The following is a 17,244-nucleotide window of genomic DNA, read 5'->3' as shown; positions in this document are numbered from 1 at the left end:
GGTACAGGGCACAGGCACCGGGTGCTGGGCGCCAGCACCGGGTGCAGGGCACTAGGACCAGGTATAAGGCACAGGCACCGGGTGCTGGGCGCCAGCACCGGGTGCAGGGCACTAGGACCAGGTATAAGGCACAGGCACCGGGTGCTGGGTGCCAGCACCGGGTGCAGGGCACTAGGACCAGGTATAAGGCACAGGCACCGGGTGCTGGGCGCCAGCACCGGGTGCAGGGCACTAGGACCAGGTATAAGGCACAGGCACCGGGTGCTGGGTGCCAGCACCGGGTGCAGGGCACTAGGACCAGGTATAAGGCACAGGCACCGGGTGCTGGGTGCCAGCACCGGGTGCAGGGCACTAGGACCAGGTATAAGGCACAGGCACCGGGTACTGGGTGCCAGCACCGGGTGCAGGGCACTAGGACCAGGTATAAGGCACAGGCACCGGGTGCTGGGCGCCAGCACCGGGTGCAGGGCACTAGGACCAGGTATAAGGCACAGGCACTGGGCACCAGGTGAGGGCAGCGGGTACAAGGGCCCAGCACCGGGTACTGGTCCAGGTGAGAAAGAACAGCCCCAGCCCCGAGGAGTGACCCCCCCAGCAGCAGGCACCAATACCAGGTATCGGGCAGGAGGCACTGGGCACTAGTCACTGCACACCAGTCACTGGGTATTGGGAGCACCGGGCACCAGTTAGTGGGTATTGGGTACTGGGTACCACACACCAGGCACCAAGAACCAGGCACCACACATCACACGTTGGGCACCGTGTGCCAGGTACCAGGGTCTGGAGACCACACTGGGCACGGGGCACCGGATCCCAGTCTTTCCCAGTGCTCCCTCTGCAAAATCCCAGCCTGTCTTCCCCTCCCGGAGCCTTTCCTGGGGCTGATGCTGGGCAATTCTGCCCACTGCCCTGCCTTGGCTCGGTTGCAACTGCCGGGCAGGCTGGAAATCTGGCAAGGGGACCAGCAACCCCGCGGGCTGTGTCCCTGTCCTTGTCCCCATCCTATGCCAGGGGTCACAGCCCCTTCCCGGATGCCCCCAGCCCCAGGCCCCTACTGTCAAAGGCAGCGAGCACCAGTGGCACGTGGCTGTATCTCCCCCCGTCCCCACTGAGGGCAGGGGAGGACGCTGGCACAGCCGACTGGGGCGGCGTGGGGTGCTTGTGTTCCCGGCCGTGAAAGGGGCCGGGGGGGGTCTTGGCTGATGGTGGCTGTTCCCCACAGCGAGCAGCTGGCAGAGGCTCGGCCGTCTCCAAATTTCAGCCTCCCAATCCAGCCGCTCACTGGGGCTGTCCTCATACCCCCCCCATGCCAAGGTGGCAGCAAGGCCACACGCACCCCCAGAACATCCCTCTCACGGGCAGCTCCTCCCTGCCTCAGTTTCCCTGCCCATAAAACAAAGCCCATCATCATTTCCCAGCAGGGAAAGCCAGCTCCAGCCCTGCACAGAGACTGGATGACCCTGCAGGGACCATCTCAGCCTCGTCCTCCACCACATTGTGGGGCCAGGCTGTGGCTAGATGATTCCCCACGTTCCCTTTATTCCCACAAATAACTGACACAAGCTCGATGTGATGTGGGGGAGCCCCAGCAGCCACCCAGGCCCCCTCTACCCGGGACAGCCAGGCAGTGAGCCTGCAAGCCTGGCAGCCCTTCCTTGCCCACTGCCAGCCCGGGGGCTGCAGGCAGGGCCACAAGCAGGGGCGGGTGGCTGTTTGCAGCTCTAATCCCCACAGGGAATGTTTTCCTCTGAGATTACTGGGGATTACAGGCTCCGGTGCCCCAGGAGCTCAGCCCTTGCCCTTCAAGGAGCAGCGCTGAGCCCCGCGGGGGGCAGGAGGGCAGGCTGAGCACTGTTGTGATGAGCTGAGCGTTCTCAGCCGTGCCGGTGGGCGTAGCCTGGAGTAGCTTTCAGCTTGCCATGGCCTCTCTCCAGTAGCCCGGTGCCCATTGAGGCTGGCAAGCTGCAGCCCAGGCTTTAAATAGAGCACTGAAAGCTGAAGGGATCAGCTGTGGAGCAGGAAGAAGGTTGCAAGGGGCTGCATTTTTCTTGGCCGGGGGATGACGCAAGGGGAGCGACGGTGACACTAAGGGAGGCTGGTGTTGCTCGAGAGGTCCCCGAGGCACCCCGGTCTCCCTCACCCCGGCTGGCAGCAGAGTTATCAGGGCATGGCAGGGACCAGCAGGGCTGGGAAGCCACTGTGATCAGCTACTGGGGACCAGAGCTCTATAATTACCATGGGAGGCTGAGTTATTTTGGGAAGTGGCTATGCCGCTGCCAAAGCTTTTATTCCTCCAAACCAAAACAAGATGGGAAGAGCCCAGCCCAGGATGCTGCATCCGGCGGGTGCAGGGAGGTTAACCCCTTGCCTCCTTGCTGCCTGCACCCGGGGGGGGCTGCCTGCTCCCCCCTGCCTGCACCCAGCATTGCCCCAGCGTCAAGGTGGGTCGTGGTGGCTTTGATTGCACTGGGGGGGCTTCAAAGGGGGAGGTCAGTGGGGGAAGACTTGGGGTCGTAGAGAGCACAGGGTGTCTGCCAGGCCTGGAAGGGAGCTGGGGGGTCAGCCTCGACCTTGGCTGCTGGCAGGTTCAGAGGCTGTGTGTTCGGATGCTATTCTGCATCCACCGTGAGAACCGCTATTTTTAGCTCTTTCTGTTGCAACGGGTCCAGTTTTGGGGCCTTCCCAGCATGGAGGTTGGGCCAAGGAATGCCAGCTAGAGAGGAGCACCTCACCACTGCTCCAAATAAAATCTCCCAGGAAACAAAGACCTGAAGGGTCCATCCCAAAAGCCACCCTGAATGATGGGCAGAGGTGGCAGCTGGGCAGGGAGGCTGTGCTTTCCAGTCTCTGAAGCAGCCAAACAGCCTCCATGTTGGGGACAAACTCATTTTTCCCAGCACAGAGAGGATGAGCCACATTGTGCACCCCGCGATGCCCCCCAAGATCTGCTCCAGACATCCTGAGCCCAGGGTCCAGGTGGGCTCAGGGTCTGTGCCCAGGGTGGCACCCCAAAAGCCTGGGGTTCCATTCCTGCCTTTTGCCGCCTTTCCCTTGTTCTGAGCCTGGAAGGGCTGCTCGTGCCTGGGTTGCTCCCTGTAGGGGAACAAGTAGCTCCCAAACACACATGTTGGAGTCCCCCAAATTCTAAAACCACATGCCAGGGTCTCCCAGCCCCCTAAACCCCTGTTCTGGGGTCTCCAAGCCCTCCCAAACTCACACACTGTGGTCTTCCTAAACCCACACACCAGGGTCTCCCAGCCCCCCAGATCCATGCAACAGGGTCACCCCATCCTTGCTCCAAGTCCCCCAGGATGTGTCTCTCTGGGCAGTTCCAGTCCCTGGTCAGGGTAGGGGGGACCTGGGGGGCTCTCAGGAGCCACGTTCCCCCATACCCGGCCAGTGTCAACCCCTCAGAGGGGCACAGGGTGAGCTCCATGGGACAGTGGCACAGCAGTGGGGACAGAGTCACAGCCATCCAAACCCACAAGCCCAGGAGGTGCCACCCCACGCCTTGGACACACAGACCTTTTGCCTGCCCCTCCAGACCCTGGCTGAGCCCTCCCACAAATCATCACATGTCACCAGCCCCAGCAAACCCTTTGCAAAGGATTCAAGCCAATGCTGCCCATTTCCAGTGCCAGACCTGGGGACCTGGTGGCACTGGGGAATTGGGAGCACCCCAGTGTCACCCCGAGCTCCCACCCCACGGCCCCAGCCCATTGCTTACTTCCTCCGCTGAAGCCATGGCCAGGAAGGGGTTTGCACCGCAACCAGTGGAGGACAGCAGCGGGACCGAGGAGAAACAAATTTTCCCATCAGAAGCAGCTGAAGTTTTCCAGGGACCCCCATCTAATCCTTGACTGTCCCTCCCCAGGTTCCTTGTGTCCCCCCACAGGCCCACCAGCCAGGTCCCCGGTTGGCAGAGAGGGGCAGGGATGGGTGGGCAATCAGGGAGGGCAGTGATGCCGCAGCAAAACACAGGAGAGCCATAGCCTCAGTGCTGTGTTTAAAAATGCCACGTTTATGTAAATCCTCCAAAAAACACTGGCAAGCGAGGTGGCAACGCAGGGCCCACAGGGTTTCCCTGCCTGGCTTTGCTCAGGACGAGCCTCACCTTTCAGGGACCAGAGGACGTCAGCATGCCTCGCATCAGCCCCATCTGTGGGGGGACAGGGAGCTGGAGCAACGGCCCCTTCTTCCCATCCCCACTCCCAGCACCCCCATCCCACATCCCAGCAAGAGGGGAAACTGAGGCAGTCAGGTATTGACCCACCAGTTTTGGTCTTGCTGCCCCACGGGGGTTTCTGGGGTCTGGATTCACCCTGTGGAGGCACCAGGTCCTGGTGACACGCACAAGCTATAAGGAGGTGGCTCCTGTCCCAGCCCAGGCTGCTGGGGGGGTACACGGGGCTGTAACAGTGACACCTCTCTGCCCAAATCATGGAAAGAGGGCTCAGGGTAGTCCTGAACCATGCAAAGTCCCCAGTCCAGAGCTGGAAGGATGGACGCTGTGCCCAGGGGACAAAGAGTGGCTCTGGGGACGGTGTCAACCATGACAGACCCTGCAGAGCCAAGCACCAGCTGTAGGACAGGGAGGTGTAAGACAGGAGAGATCTCAGGACATCTTTCGTCCAGCCTCCGGCTCAAAGCAGGGATGGGCAGAGCCACAGAAGTGCTGGTCCCCACTGTCACTTCCCACTCACCACCAGAAAATCCTCCAAGTGCGGATGAGCCTTCCTGTGACCGAGGATGGGGACCTGTCCCCGCATCCCTGTGGAGCTGGATGTCCTTGCTGGACTCCAGTGACCCTTCTCCAGCTCCCCTTGTCCCTGGGGAGCTGGGCACCCTGGTGGGATCCCAGTAAACCTTCTCCAGCTCTCTACAGACCTGCCCCAGCCAGACCCCAGCCCCGCACCTCCACTCTTTGAACATCTCAAGCCTTGTGAGGACCCCGCTGCCTGTCACCCCCTGCCCACAGGCAGCTGCTGTCCCCCGAGACGGGTCCCCAGCAGCACCAGTGCCCACCCTGTTGAGATGCTGGGGAAAAACCCTGCTCTCCCCCCCCCACCCGGCCCCTCCAAACTTACCCATGAAGAAGGTGATAAACCCAGTGGCTGGTGACACGTCCCCATCGTCACGGCCGGAGCCGGAGCTCTCGATCTGGGCCTCATGCAGGACAGTGGGGGAGGCTCTGCTGAGCAGCAGCGGCTCAGCCGTGTCCTCGCCAGAGTCACTGCTGCCTTTGGCCACCACCTCAGTGGCACTTGGCTGCTGGCTTGCCAGCGGGGACGTGGGACATGGGGACGTCTGTCTCACCGCCTGCAGCAAGGGCCACCACGCCGAGCCAGGGCCAAGCTTGGGCAGAGCCCTGCAGGGGATGTCCCTGGGAACCCCCTCGGGTGGGGACAGAGCAGGAGCCTGGAGGGGACAGGAAGCATGGGGGCAGCTCTCGGGGGTCTGTGGCTTGGTCTGGGTGCCCTTCTCCCTCCTGGGAGGTGACGGCTGGGGAGGACAGCCAGGTGTCGGGAGTGGGGACGCCGAGCCCCTCACGCTGGCATCAGGCCTTGTTGAGGGGGGCTGCGGGGGCGAGGAGCCCTGCCAGGCTGCCGCTGGCTGGGCACGGGGCCGGTGAGGGGCCGGGTGCCCCACACACTGGTGGCCGGATTTGGGCACGGGGTGCCGCACATCCCTGGGGGGGGGCTTTGGGTGGGGGACGGCCGTGGTGTGGGGCCACCAGGGCTGTGCCAGGCCCATGTCCCTGCCTGATGGGGGGAAGGTCCCGGATGGTGGCTCGGTCTGGGGCGAGGCACGGGTCGCAGGGGTGACCGAGTGGCCACCGCTTTGGCCCTGCCACGGCTGGCTGCTGGCTCTCGCCCGGCTGTCCCCCTGCCCGGCGCCAAAGATCCTCTGCAAGTGGCCCAGTGGCCGCGGCTGCACCATGCACGTCTCACTCTGCAGCTCCATCCAGCTGGACAAGGGGCTGTGGGGGGACTGGGGGTCCTGTGGGGACTGGGGGTTCCCGCTGCGAGGCTGGGGGTCCCCTGGGGTCCTGCTCTCCTGTGGTGGCAGGGGGTTGGGGACCATGGTGTTTCCCAGGGGTGATGGCCACAGCTGGTCCCCCACTGCCCCGATGTTCCTGGGGAGTGATGGTGTCCTGCTCCCGGAGCAAAGAACCGGGGCGGTGTGATGTCACCAAGGGCGCTGGGACGGCACCATGACACTGGCAGGGTGTTTGCCCCTGTCCCTTCACCGGGGTGATGTGGGACAGGCAGTCAGATGAAGAAGCCACCCTGGGGGTGGGACTGAGCTGCCGTCACCTCCCCAACTTCCCTTACTCCCTCCTGTGCTGAAGCTGAGCATCCCCGGAGCAATAAGCCACGAGGTTTTCCTGATGGGGGGGGGGGGCCCAGCCTGGATGCAGGGACCTCTTCGGGCTGCGCTGTCTCCTCCCCCTCCTCGCCCAGCTGCAGCACCCCTGGGGACATCCTCAAGGACATCCCTGGGTCTCTTCCCCATCACCCCTGCCATGAGTTCCTGGAGGTCCAGGTTTTCTCTAGCCAAGGTTCAAACCCTCCCCGAGGATGGAGATTCCCCCCACCTTGGGGACCTTAATTCAGGTTAGGAAAGTGACAGGGACAGAAGGACAGTATGGGATGACCACGGGCCACCACTGCATGGGGCACAGGCCACCTTGCTGGTCCCTGGGGCTTTTTTTACATTGAAGGCAAAGCTGCTACACGGCACACGCGGTTCCGCATGATTCCCTGCCCGTCACCACCGTGGGCTCTGCCATCGTGTGGGGTGATAGTAGGCACGGCCAGACAGAGAGGGGACACAGGGCTTGAGGGTCCTCGGGGCCTGGCCAGGTGGTGCGGGCAGGGATGGCATCAGTCCCAGGGCTGGGGACACACACACACCCCCCCCCATGATGGGGTGGGAACAGCACAAACGGGGACAACAGTGCTGTCACCACGGGGGTGACCGAGCTGGAGGATGCCACCAAGCCCAGTACCACTGCACCACCTCGAGCAGAGGGACCAGCCCCTCCTGCCTCAGTTTCCCCAAGAGCTCCCAGCCCCCCCCGGGGGGAGGCGAGCGATTCCCAAGCAGGCCGGGCAGCGAGCAGGGAAGGATTTATTGACTCACGGCTCGGGGTACATCACAGTTTGAGCTCCCTTCCCGCCTCCAGAGAGGACATCGCCTTGGACTTCCCGGGCAAAAGTGCGCGGAGAGGCTTCACAGTTTCATCCCTTCGGGAAAGCAGAACCGAGGCAGTGACAAATGGCAAACGCTACGTTGTATGAAAAAATAATACAAACTCTTCTCTTTAAATATCTTACAGAAAAATGAACCTGAATAAAGAGCATGAAAAGCACCGCGTGGCGCAAACCTCCCCCCCCCCAACCACCTCTGGTCAAGGGGACCGAGACGAGCCGCATCCCCGCACCTCCTGGACCACCCGTCATCCCCAGGGATGCGCGGTCATGGATCAGCACGGGCAGCAGGGACGTGGGGGGTGGCAGGGACCGCTACGTGCCTGTCCCCACGCTATGGGGGTGTCATTCCTCCCTCCCCCTCCGGACCCCTCGCTCGTCTAGGGGTGCCAGCAGCCCCCCGAGCCCAGGGTGCCGGTAGAAGCAGCGTGAGAGGGGCCGGCTGAGGACGAGGGCATTGCTACGAGGCTACTCCGGGACCTGCGTCCCCCCCAGGGGGGGCCAGAGGCAGTGTACACCACCCCCCCCTGCCAAAAAAAAAAAAAAAAGAAGCGGGGTGTCCCTCCTGTGTCGCAGTGCAAGTTCACAGAAAGCCAAGGCACCACCGCGAGGCCGCGGCTCTGTATGGGGGAGCCCACGGGGCTCGTGCGGGTGCGGCGGCCACGCAGCCCCCCCCCCCCCCCCCGGGGCGTGCGAAGGCGAAGCGAGCTGGGGCAGGGCAGTGGGGGGGGCGGGGGGGGACATGGGGACACCGGGATGGCCCCCACGGTGCAGCCGGCTGGGCTTGTCCTGGGGGGTAAGAGCTACGGCGTGTGGGGGGGATGCACAGGGGCCGTGCAGCCCCGGGGAGAGCCAGCTCCTGGGGACGGTGCGGGCAGCGGCGCGAGCAGCCCGTGCGGAGGAGACAAGTTGGGGGGTTCATCCGGGGGGGCCCCAGGGATCCAGCCCCTGGGGCGGCGGCAGCCGGAGAAGACGCTGGCGGTGGGGTACAGCTCCTTCTCCCGCGGTTTCAGAAGGGGGGTGGGTGGGGGGGGGGGTGGTGCTCTATCGGGGGGGTGCGGGCAGCCCGCCCTCGCCCCGCCGGTGCGTCTCCCCGAAGGCTCGGTCCAGCTGCTCCAGCTGGGAGCTCAGCGGTAGGTGGATCTCCAGGTGCATGCGGAGGGTTTCCAGCCACTGCTCCAGCTTGCTGAAGGACGGCCTGAGCGAGAAGGGGGGGGGGGGGGGGGGACACACATGTGGCAGCTCTGCTGGCCCCCTCCCTCCCCCCCCCACCTCCCCGCCAGCAGTCCCAGTGGTTCCCGAGGGAGTTGGGGGGAGGGGGGGCCCCAACCACTCACCGCTTTTCCGGGTCCAGGTCGCAGCAGCAGACGGCGATGGGGAAGAAGCTGGGGGGGCAGGCGGGGGGGCAGTAGCGGTCCAGGAAGCCCCTGACGTTGAGGCCGAAGTCAGTGGTGCGGGGCAGGTAGTCGGGGTCGGCGCTCACCCGGCCGATGATCTGGGGGAGAGCGAGAGGGAGGAGCGGGCTCAGCCTCAAGGGGGGGGAACCCCAAACACAATGAAGACCCCCAACCCCAAGGGGGAGACCCCAACCCCGATGGTACTTGCCTCACACAGGACGATGCCGAAGGAGAAGATGTCCACCTTCTCATCGTAGCTCCTCCCTGGGGAGAGACAGGTCAGGCTATGCTGCACGTCTTGTCACTGCCTCACCAAGTGTCCCCCGTTTGGGGACAGAGGCCTGGCTGGCCACGTCCACCCCCAGCACCACGGCCAGGCTCACCATTGATCATCTCCGGGGCCATCCAGTACGGGTTCCCCACCACCGTGTACCGCTTCTTGCGGTCCGGTTTCTTCAGATTCTTGAGATGTTCAGGCTGGTTCTTCTCATCCACCATCAGCCGCGCCAGCCCAAAATCAGCCACCACCACGCTCTTGTTCTGGGTGGATGGAGAAGGGTGAAGCAATGCGGGGGGGAGCCAAGCAAGGGGGCTGAGACCCCCACCCGGGCCAGGGGAGGACACCACCGAGGTGGGACTCACCTCCCGCACGAGGCAGTTGTGAGAGTTGAGGTCACGGTGGATGATGTTCATGGAGTGGAGGTAGGCCTGGGGGAAGGATGGGCTGAGAGCAGGGGGGCAACCCCACCCCACGGTCCCCCACCCACCGGCACCCATCCCACCCACCCGTCCCCTGGTGGCACCCACCATGCCAGCGGCGATGTCCTTGGCGAAGCTGACCCGCTGGCTCCAGGGGTAGTGGCTGTCCTGAAGGCAGGAACGGGGATTTGCCAGAGAAGAGAAAAGAAGCGGGGGGTCCCCCCACCCCACGGGGATCGTGTGGTGGTGAGGGGCCCACCTGCCCCCCCCCAGTGCTCACCATGCTCTTGATGAGGCCCCTCAAGGTGCCCCCCTTGATGTACTCTGTGATGAAGTTGAGCCTCTTCTCCTTGTACAACACCCCGATGAACTTCAGCACGTTGGGGTGCTCCAGGCAGCGCATCACCTTCACCTGCAGGACCCCCCCCCCGCCGAGCCTGTGACACCCCGAGGCTCTCAGCACCCACCCGGACAGACCTGCCACTCACGTGTTCTCCGTTAAACAGGCAGGGCTGCCTGCACCCCGTGGTGCCCAGCCACCCCCACTCCAGGTGTCATGCCCAGCATCCCGTGCCAGTGTGGGGGACCGGATCAGACAGCCCCACCTCTTGTGCACCCCCCTCAAACCAGGAGGATTAAAGAAAGGGGCCACTCACCTCTTTGAGGAAGGTCCTCTGCGTCTCCTCATCGAAGCGGATCAGCTCCTTCATGACCATCACCTCGCCCGTCTCCCGATGTGTCACCTGCAGGGAGGGCAGGGGCTGAGCCACCGGCTCCCGGCTACCACCCCCCCACCTCTGGGGACACCCCAGGAGAGCCGAAACCCTCACCCTCCTGACACCTGTGGCCACCCAGCCCCACCTTGATGGCCTGGCCGAAGCAGCCCTTGCCCAGCACCTCGCCGTGGATCAGGTCGGAGGGGCGGAAGATGCGATGGGCACGGGAGACGATGCGCAACGACTCGGAGCGCCCGATGTCCTTGCGCTGGGAGGCGGGCGAGCCCACCGAGCCGGAGCCCGGAGACTTGTCCGTGCTGCAGCTCCTCCTACGGGATGGACGGACAGACAGACAGAGGGTCAACCCCAAGAATGGACCCCAACAGGAAAGGGGGGCGGAGCTGGTGGCCTTACGTGACCGTCCGCTGGCGCATGGTGCCGGGCTCCCCGCAGGGCGGGGGGGCTGGGGAGCGCAGGGGGCTGCACGGGGCGGGCAGGGGGCTGCAGGCAAGCCCCGATTCGCGGGCAAGGGGCTCGTGGGGGTCGTGCTCGATGGTCAGCTGGAGCAGGCGGCTGGTCTCCTGGATCAGCAGGTCGATCTAGGGGCAGAAAAACGATGGTGGGGGTGGTTTGGGGGACACCCCGGGGAGGGGGGCTGGTTACCCCTGGGGGAGCGTACCTCATCCAGGGGGACGTGGCCGATGGGGGTCCCGTTGATCTCCAGGATGCGGTCGCCCACGTGGATGGAGTTCTTCATGTCAGGGCTGATGCAGTCTGGATCCACCCTGCAGGGCCAGCAGAGAGCAGGGATCAGCCCCCTGACACCGTCACGGGTGGGGATGTGCTGGGACACCGCCCACGAGCCACCCCCAGCCAGTGGGGACAGGCCGTCATGTTCCCCACCAGCCACCTCTTCGAGATGGAGACATGCTGTCAGGGTACCCACAAGTCACCCCTGCGAGATGGGGGCGTGCAGGCGAGCTGCCCACGAGCCACCCCTGCTAGACAGGGACAAGCAAGCACACCACCCACGGGTCACCCTACCAGATGGGGACAGGCAGGCAAGCTGCCCACGGGTGACCCCTGCTAGCTGGGGACAGGCAGGCGACCTGCCCTTGTTGGCTGGGGGCACACAGGCATGCTGCCCACGAGTCACTCCTGTTGGATGGGGACACAGGCACGCTGCCACAAGTCACCCTTGCTTGACGGGGACACGCTGTCACGGTACCCGTGAGTCACCCCTCCGGGATGGGGACACGCAGTCACAGTACCCACGAGTCACCCCTGCTAGATGGGGACGTGCAGGCATGGTACCCAGAGCCCACCCTGGCAGATGGGGCAACGCCAGCATGTCACCCCCAAGCCACCCTGATGGCCGGTGACACACCAACACAGTCCCCACAAACCACCTCGGTAGTTGGGGACGTGCCACCACAGTCCCCGCTGGCCACCCCTGGCCGATGAGGACACATCAGCCCCTATCCCTCACCCTCCCACTCCATAAAAACCTCTGTGGGGTGGATCCCACAGAAAGGGGGGGTGGGATGCCCCCAGCCCTGGGGAGGGGACGGTGGCAGAGGGGACACAGACGCACTCTCGGACGCGGACGGTGCAGGGGTGCTCGGTGCCGCAGCCCTGGTCGATGGAGACGGAGAAGCCGCGTTTCCCGTCGGAGCAGGCTGGGATGGAGACGAGCGTGACGGTGTGCGGGATGCGGGAAGCTGGTGAATCCGGCAGGATCTGCTCGATGACCGGTGTCACCACCATCTGGTAATAGCAGTGCCCGCTGCGGGGCGAGAGGAGGCAGGTGGGTGGCGGGGGGTGGAGAGGGGGCAGGGGACACGTGTGTCCCCTCCTACCCCAACTGGGACCTACCAGTAAAGCTTGGAGCGCTCCACCAGCGCGTAGGTGTCCCCGTCCCCAATGAACGTGCGGCAGTTGAGGCAGCTGAAGCACTCGGGGTGGTACTTCTGCTCCCCGGCCACCTGCGGGCAGATGCCATCAGCCCCAGAGACGCAGGCACCCTGGCCACCGAGCATGGGTGCTGGGAGCACCCATGGGTGCACCAGGGCCAAAGGAAGGGCAGGATGAGCCATGGTGTGGGGGCACACACACGCACAGGGACGACAGTCATGCCACCGGGCTGGGGATGGCTGCAGGGACATCTCCCCACCACCCTGAGCCTCCCCCCTGGCATCCCCCCAGCCCCTAAATAGGGGCGCAACCCCCCTCGGGGTCCCCCTAAAACGCAGAGGACACCCCTGCCATCCCCAGAGCTCAACCTGTGCTGGGGATTTGCAACCCCTCCCCACCTCACCCCCTTTCCAGGGAGCTCAGCCATGGGTCAGGGCTGCGTGTGTGTGTCCCCCCGACCCGGGACACCCCCCGGCACTCACCATGACCAGCCCCTTGGTGATCTGCTCGGAGCAGCCGTGGCAGAGCTCCCCGAAGCGCGCCCAGTAATCCTTCTTGCAGTACAGGCGCCCATCCTTCTCGTAGTACTGGTGGGACAGGGAGGCCCCGCACTCGCAGCACCTGCGGCAGGGGACGGGGACGCCCTTGTCACCATGTCCCCATCGTCACCTTACCCCCATCGTCACTCCAGGGTGCAGCCAGTGCCCGCCCACCCCTTGGCTCCCTGGACAAGCTGCTTGCCATTTCCTACCCCGCTGCGGGGCCACCGCACCCCTGTGTCACCGTCCCCAGGGTGGCAGCAGGTGGCTCCGAGGGTGCCAGCGCAGGCTGGCGGTGCGGGGACATGCGGGGTGGACAGGGCAGGGGACACGGGGCAGGGACAGGCGTGGGGAGGGGGGGTGCCAGGACTGCTTGGATGTGGCAGCCTGGTCACGAAGATGCCACCCGGGTCACGGATGCCTGGCATAGACAGATGGAGGGACATGCCAGTCTGGTCACGGACAGACAGAGGGATGCGACAGCACGGTCATGGACATGCCAGCCTCAGGGGTGCAGGGGGAGCTGTGCTGGGAGTGTGAGGTGGGGGTGCAGGGGGATGGAGGGGTGCAGCGAGGTGCAGCGAGGCGGGGGGGGGGGCACGGGGCTGTGCAATAGGAAGGTGCGCCCAGGGGTGCAGGGGGGGGGGGGGCTGGGAATTTTGGGGGTGCACAGGCGGGTGCGGGGGTGCTGTGATATGGGGTGCTACATCGGGGGGGTGCACGGGCACTGCCGCAGTGCCCGTCCCCCCTCCCACCCGCCGTGGAGGGGCGCCGCCCGCAGGTGGAATACCGACCAGGCGTGACGTCACGGCGTGGAATTTCCCCACCCCATGACGTCACCGCGCGAGGACTCCGCCGCCCGGTTGCGCAGCCCGAAGCCTCCCTTGGGTTTGGGGGGGCGGTAGCCAAAAAGGGGGGTGGGGGGGGTGGGCAGCCGCTCGGCCCCGCCCCCTTAACCCCTGCCTCCCCACGGCACCTCGACGGGGCAGCCACATCCCTCCTCCTCCCACGCGTGACCGGGCTGAGGCCCACGCTCCCCTCCCCAGCTGCAAGGAGGGGCGGGGGGGCACTGGGAGAAGGCGAGGAGGAAGGGGAGGAGGAAGGCTTGTGCATCAGCGAGCCCAGGGCTGCCGGAAGTCGGTCTCCCGTGGGGGGGCCCTGAGCCAGCTGCGGCCCCGCAGTGGTTTCACTGGGGCTGATGGCCCCGGGCGGGGAGGGGCGAGCACGGACACACGGACACACACACAGACACAGCACTCCAGGGGGCCAGGCAGAGCACCCCAGAGGTCCGGGGGGTGCAGAGTCCCACCCAACCCACTCCCACTCACTTGGCTCCAGCGCTCAGGACATGGCTCTTCCTCAGCACCGCCGCCAGCATCCTCCACGGGACTGGGGGGGGGGGGGGGCACCCTGGTCCCCCGCCGCTCTCAGCACCCCAAATCCCACAGGTCCCCCACCCCGTCCTTGACCACCCCTTGCACCCCCCCCGACCCGGGACCCTCCTCCTCCTCGGTGGCTCCCACCGCTCGAGCTACCGGGAGGGCGCGAGTGAAAGAGGAAACAGGGAGGGAGGGAGGGGGCCGGGTGACATCAGCCCCGCACGCCCCGTCACCGTCACCGGGGGAGGAAGGGACAGTGGGGTACAGGCAGCAGAGCCCCTCTGCCAGGCTGACCCCTGCCCGCGCCCCACTGCCTGCACTGCCCCATGGGGGACACGCAGCCACGCTCGTGCGAGCATCCGTGTCCGTGGCTGGAATTTGCAGGGGTGGGGTGGGGGGAGGGCTGGGGGTGTCCACCGTCCCTGTCCCCGCAGAGCACCCCAATGTCCCCAGTGCCACCCCGTGGGCTCTTACCTGAAGCAGTCGGCGTGCCAGTCGGCGCTCAGCGCCTGCAGGTACTGCCCATCGTAGATGCCCTGCCCGCAGCTCGCACACACCGGCAGGTCGGTCCCTGGACGGAGGTTGGGGGACACAAGGGGGACAGGGCTGTCACCCCGCCAGCTCTCCCCACCCTCCCCGCCACAGCACCCAGGCACAACTCCCCCCCCCTCCCCCCGCTTCTGTGGGGGGGTGATGAATTCCACCCGCCACGCATTGATCCTGTAATGGGGACAAGGTCGCGCCGCGGATGTCCCCGAGGCTGGGGACAGGGCAGGGGCCCTGCGCGGTGGTGCCAGCTGGGGCCCACGCTGCGCGCCTGGTCCCTGGGGACACTGCTGTGATCGCGTGTACCCACGTCACCGGGGAGGGGGGTGCTGGGTGACCACAGGGGTGGGGGGACGTAGGGAAGCTGGGGTGCATATGAGGTACAGGGAGGTTTAAGGGGTGGCACTGGGGACCCACCACAGAGGTGCTGGGGAGGGGTGCAGGATTCAGCCAGCACAGGGGACAGGCAGGTCGGGGGGTGCAGGGGTGGCTGGGGACACAGCAGGGTGCTGAGCAAGCAGCAGGATGGATGTTTGGGGGTGCACAGAGATGCGGGGGACAGAGGGGGGCCCGGGTGCTTGCAGCTGGGTGTGCAGGAGGGGCGGGATGGGGGCACACACTGAGGTGCAGGATGGGTGCAGGATGGATGGTGGGGGTGCAGGAGGGGGGCAGAGCATGCAGAGGGGGTGAAGGGGTGCAGGGGGGGTGCAGGCAGGGATGTGGGCTGTACAGGGGTGCAGCGGGGGATGCAGGCTGGATTTGAGGTACAGGGGGAGATCTTGGGGTGCAGGGGGGATGCAGGCTGGAAGGGAAGTGCAGTGAGGATGCAAGGGTGCAGGCTGGGTGCAGAGGGGGTGAAGGGGTGCAGGATGGGTGCAGGGAGGGATACAGGGGTGCAGGATGGGGGCACCGAGTGCAGGGGGGATGAAGAGGTACAGGATGGGGGCAAGGGGTGCAGAGGGGGTGCGGGGAGGATGAAGAGGTGCAGGATGGAAGGGATGTAAAGGCGGGATCCAGTGGGACATAAAGTGAATGGGGGGACACAGAGGGGTGCAGGATGGGTGCTGGGGGATGCAGGGTGCATGGGGGGACACAGAGGGGCGCAGGATGGGTGCTGGGGGATGCAGGGTGCATGGGGGGACACAGAGGGGTGCAGGATGGGTGCAGGGACACAGAAGGTGCAGGGTGGGTGCAGGATGGATGACTGCAGGTTGGAAAGGGGTGCAGAGGCACACAGGGGGTGCAGGGGGGGATATGGAGGTGCAACGGAGGGGGGGTGAGAGGGACGCAGGGTGGCTGCGGAGGTACTGGGGGTACATGTTCAATGGGGGTGCAGGGTAGGATGAGGGGTCTGGGGGGTGCAAAGTGGATGGGAGACACATTAGAAATGTGGAGGTGCAGGGAAAGAGGCAGGAGAGATAGGGGGTGTGGGGGGATATTGGGGTGCAGAGCAGGAGGTGCAGGGTGTTTGTGGGGTGCGGGGAGGGATGTAGGCTAGAGGGGCATGTGGGATACAGGGGGGTAGGGATGCACGGGGGTGGTGCAGGCTGGATGGGGTGCAGTAGGGGAACATGGGGTGTGCAGAGGGAGATGTGGGAGTGTGAGGGATGCAGAAGGGGGATGTGGGGGTGCAGGGAGGGATGCAGGCTGGATAGGATGTAAAGGGGGAGATTTGGGGGTGCATGGGGTATGCATGCTGGAAGGGGAATGCAAGGGGGAATATGGGGGTATAGGGGGGATTCAGGCTGGAAGGGGGATGCAGGAGGAGGTGTGGGGGTGCAAGGGGGATTCAGGCTGGAAAAGGGATGGAGGAGAAGATATGGGGGTGCAAGGGGTGATGTGGGCTGGATGAGGGGTGCAAGGGGGGATATGGGGGTGCAGGAGGGATGAAGGCTGGAAGAGGGGTGCAGTGGGGGCTGCAGGGAAGCAAGGGGGCTGCAGGCTGGCAAAGGGGTGCAGGGGGGGATGCAGGGGATGATGTAGGCTGGATGAGGGGTGCAGGGGGTGATGTGGGGGTGCTGGAGGGGTCGCTGACTGGATGTGGGATGCAGAGAGGGACGTGGGGGGATGCAAGCTAGATGGGAGGGGTGCAGAGGAGGATGTAGGGGTGCAGGGGGACTGCGGGGAGGATGCAGTCTGGATGAAGGGTGCAAGGGGGGGATGTGCGGGTACAGGGGGGATGCGGGTGATCCGGGGGGGGGGGGTGGCGGGTCGCGGGGCCCTAGTGGCGGCGGAAGCGCTGAGTCAGGAGGAGAAGGGGGGGGGGGGGGGGGGGGTGTCCGGAGGGGGTCACGCACCTTCGTCCTCTCCCATAGGCTCGTCCCTCCAGGTGCAGCACAGCAGCATCAACCTCATGCAGCCGCGCTGCCCGGCGCCGCGCCAGGCCCTGCCCTCGCCCTCGCCCTCCCTCGCCCGCCCCCAGCCCCAGCCCTGGCCCTGCCCCCGGCCCTGCCCCCGGTCCCGGTCCCGGTCCCGGCCCCGGCCCCGGCCCCGGCCCCGGCCCTGCCGCTGCGGCTCCGGCGGGCGGGGGGGACGGGCGGGCGGGAGCACGGCGCCGGCGCGGCCGCGGGGGGGGCGGGGCCAATCGAAGGGGCGTGGCCGATGGGAGGTGTGGGGGCGTGGTCAGGAGGGGAGGGGCAGGGCCGGGCCGGGGGGGGCGGGGGGGATCGGGGACACGCAGGGCGATGGAGCTGTCCCCGCGGGACGGGCGCGGGCGTCCCCACTCATCGCCCGGGCTGTCACGGGTGTCCCCACTCAGCCCCCGGGCTGTCACGGGTGTCCCCACTCAGCCCCCGGGCTGTCACCACGGGCCGGGGCACAGACCTCCCCCCGGGTCCCTG

General features: G+C 65.9%; 1 protein-coding gene across 2 annotated transcripts; it reads right to left on the bottom strand.

Annotated features, from left to right (window-relative positions):
* Window positions 1-7,117: 7,117 nt before the first annotated feature.
* On the bottom strand, window positions 7,118-16,816 carry LIMK1 (LIM domain kinase 1). Of its 2 annotated transcripts, XM_042791345.1 has the most exons (16): window positions 16,702-16,816; window positions 14,333-14,429; window positions 12,423-12,561; window positions 11,902-12,011; window positions 11,621-11,812; window positions 10,706-10,811; window positions 10,441-10,625; window positions 10,172-10,355; window positions 9,967-10,053; window positions 9,591-9,722; window positions 9,419-9,478; window positions 9,254-9,319; window positions 8,995-9,151; window positions 8,820-8,875; window positions 8,552-8,709; window positions 7,118-8,412 (listed from the first exon to the last, which is right to left on the bottom strand). In XM_042791345.1, the coding sequence occupies exons 1-16, from the start codon at window positions 16,757-16,759 to the stop codon at window positions 8,259-8,261; spliced, it is 1,941 nt and encodes a 646-aa protein (XP_042647279.1). In that variant the 5' UTR covers window positions 16,760-16,816; the 3' UTR covers window positions 7,118-8,258. The 2 variants fall into 2 exon arrangements, with proteins under 2 accessions (XP_042647279.1, XP_042647280.1); XM_042791346.1 differs by lacking the exons at window positions 14,333-14,429; window positions 16,702-16,816 and adding an exon at window positions 13,808-13,883.
* Between the last annotated feature and the right edge of the window lie 428 nt (window positions 16,817-17,244).

This window comes from Tyto alba, unplaced genomic scaffold (genome assembly GCF_018691265.1).
Source record: "Tyto alba isolate M040663 unplaced genomic scaffold, T.alba_DEE_v4.0 Super-Scaffold_19, whole genome shotgun sequence".
NCBI lineage: Eukaryota > Metazoa > Chordata > Aves > Strigiformes > Tytonidae > Tyto > Tyto alba.
The sequence above is the reverse complement of the archived record's forward strand: the minus strand, read 5'-3'. Positions and strand labels throughout refer to the sequence as shown.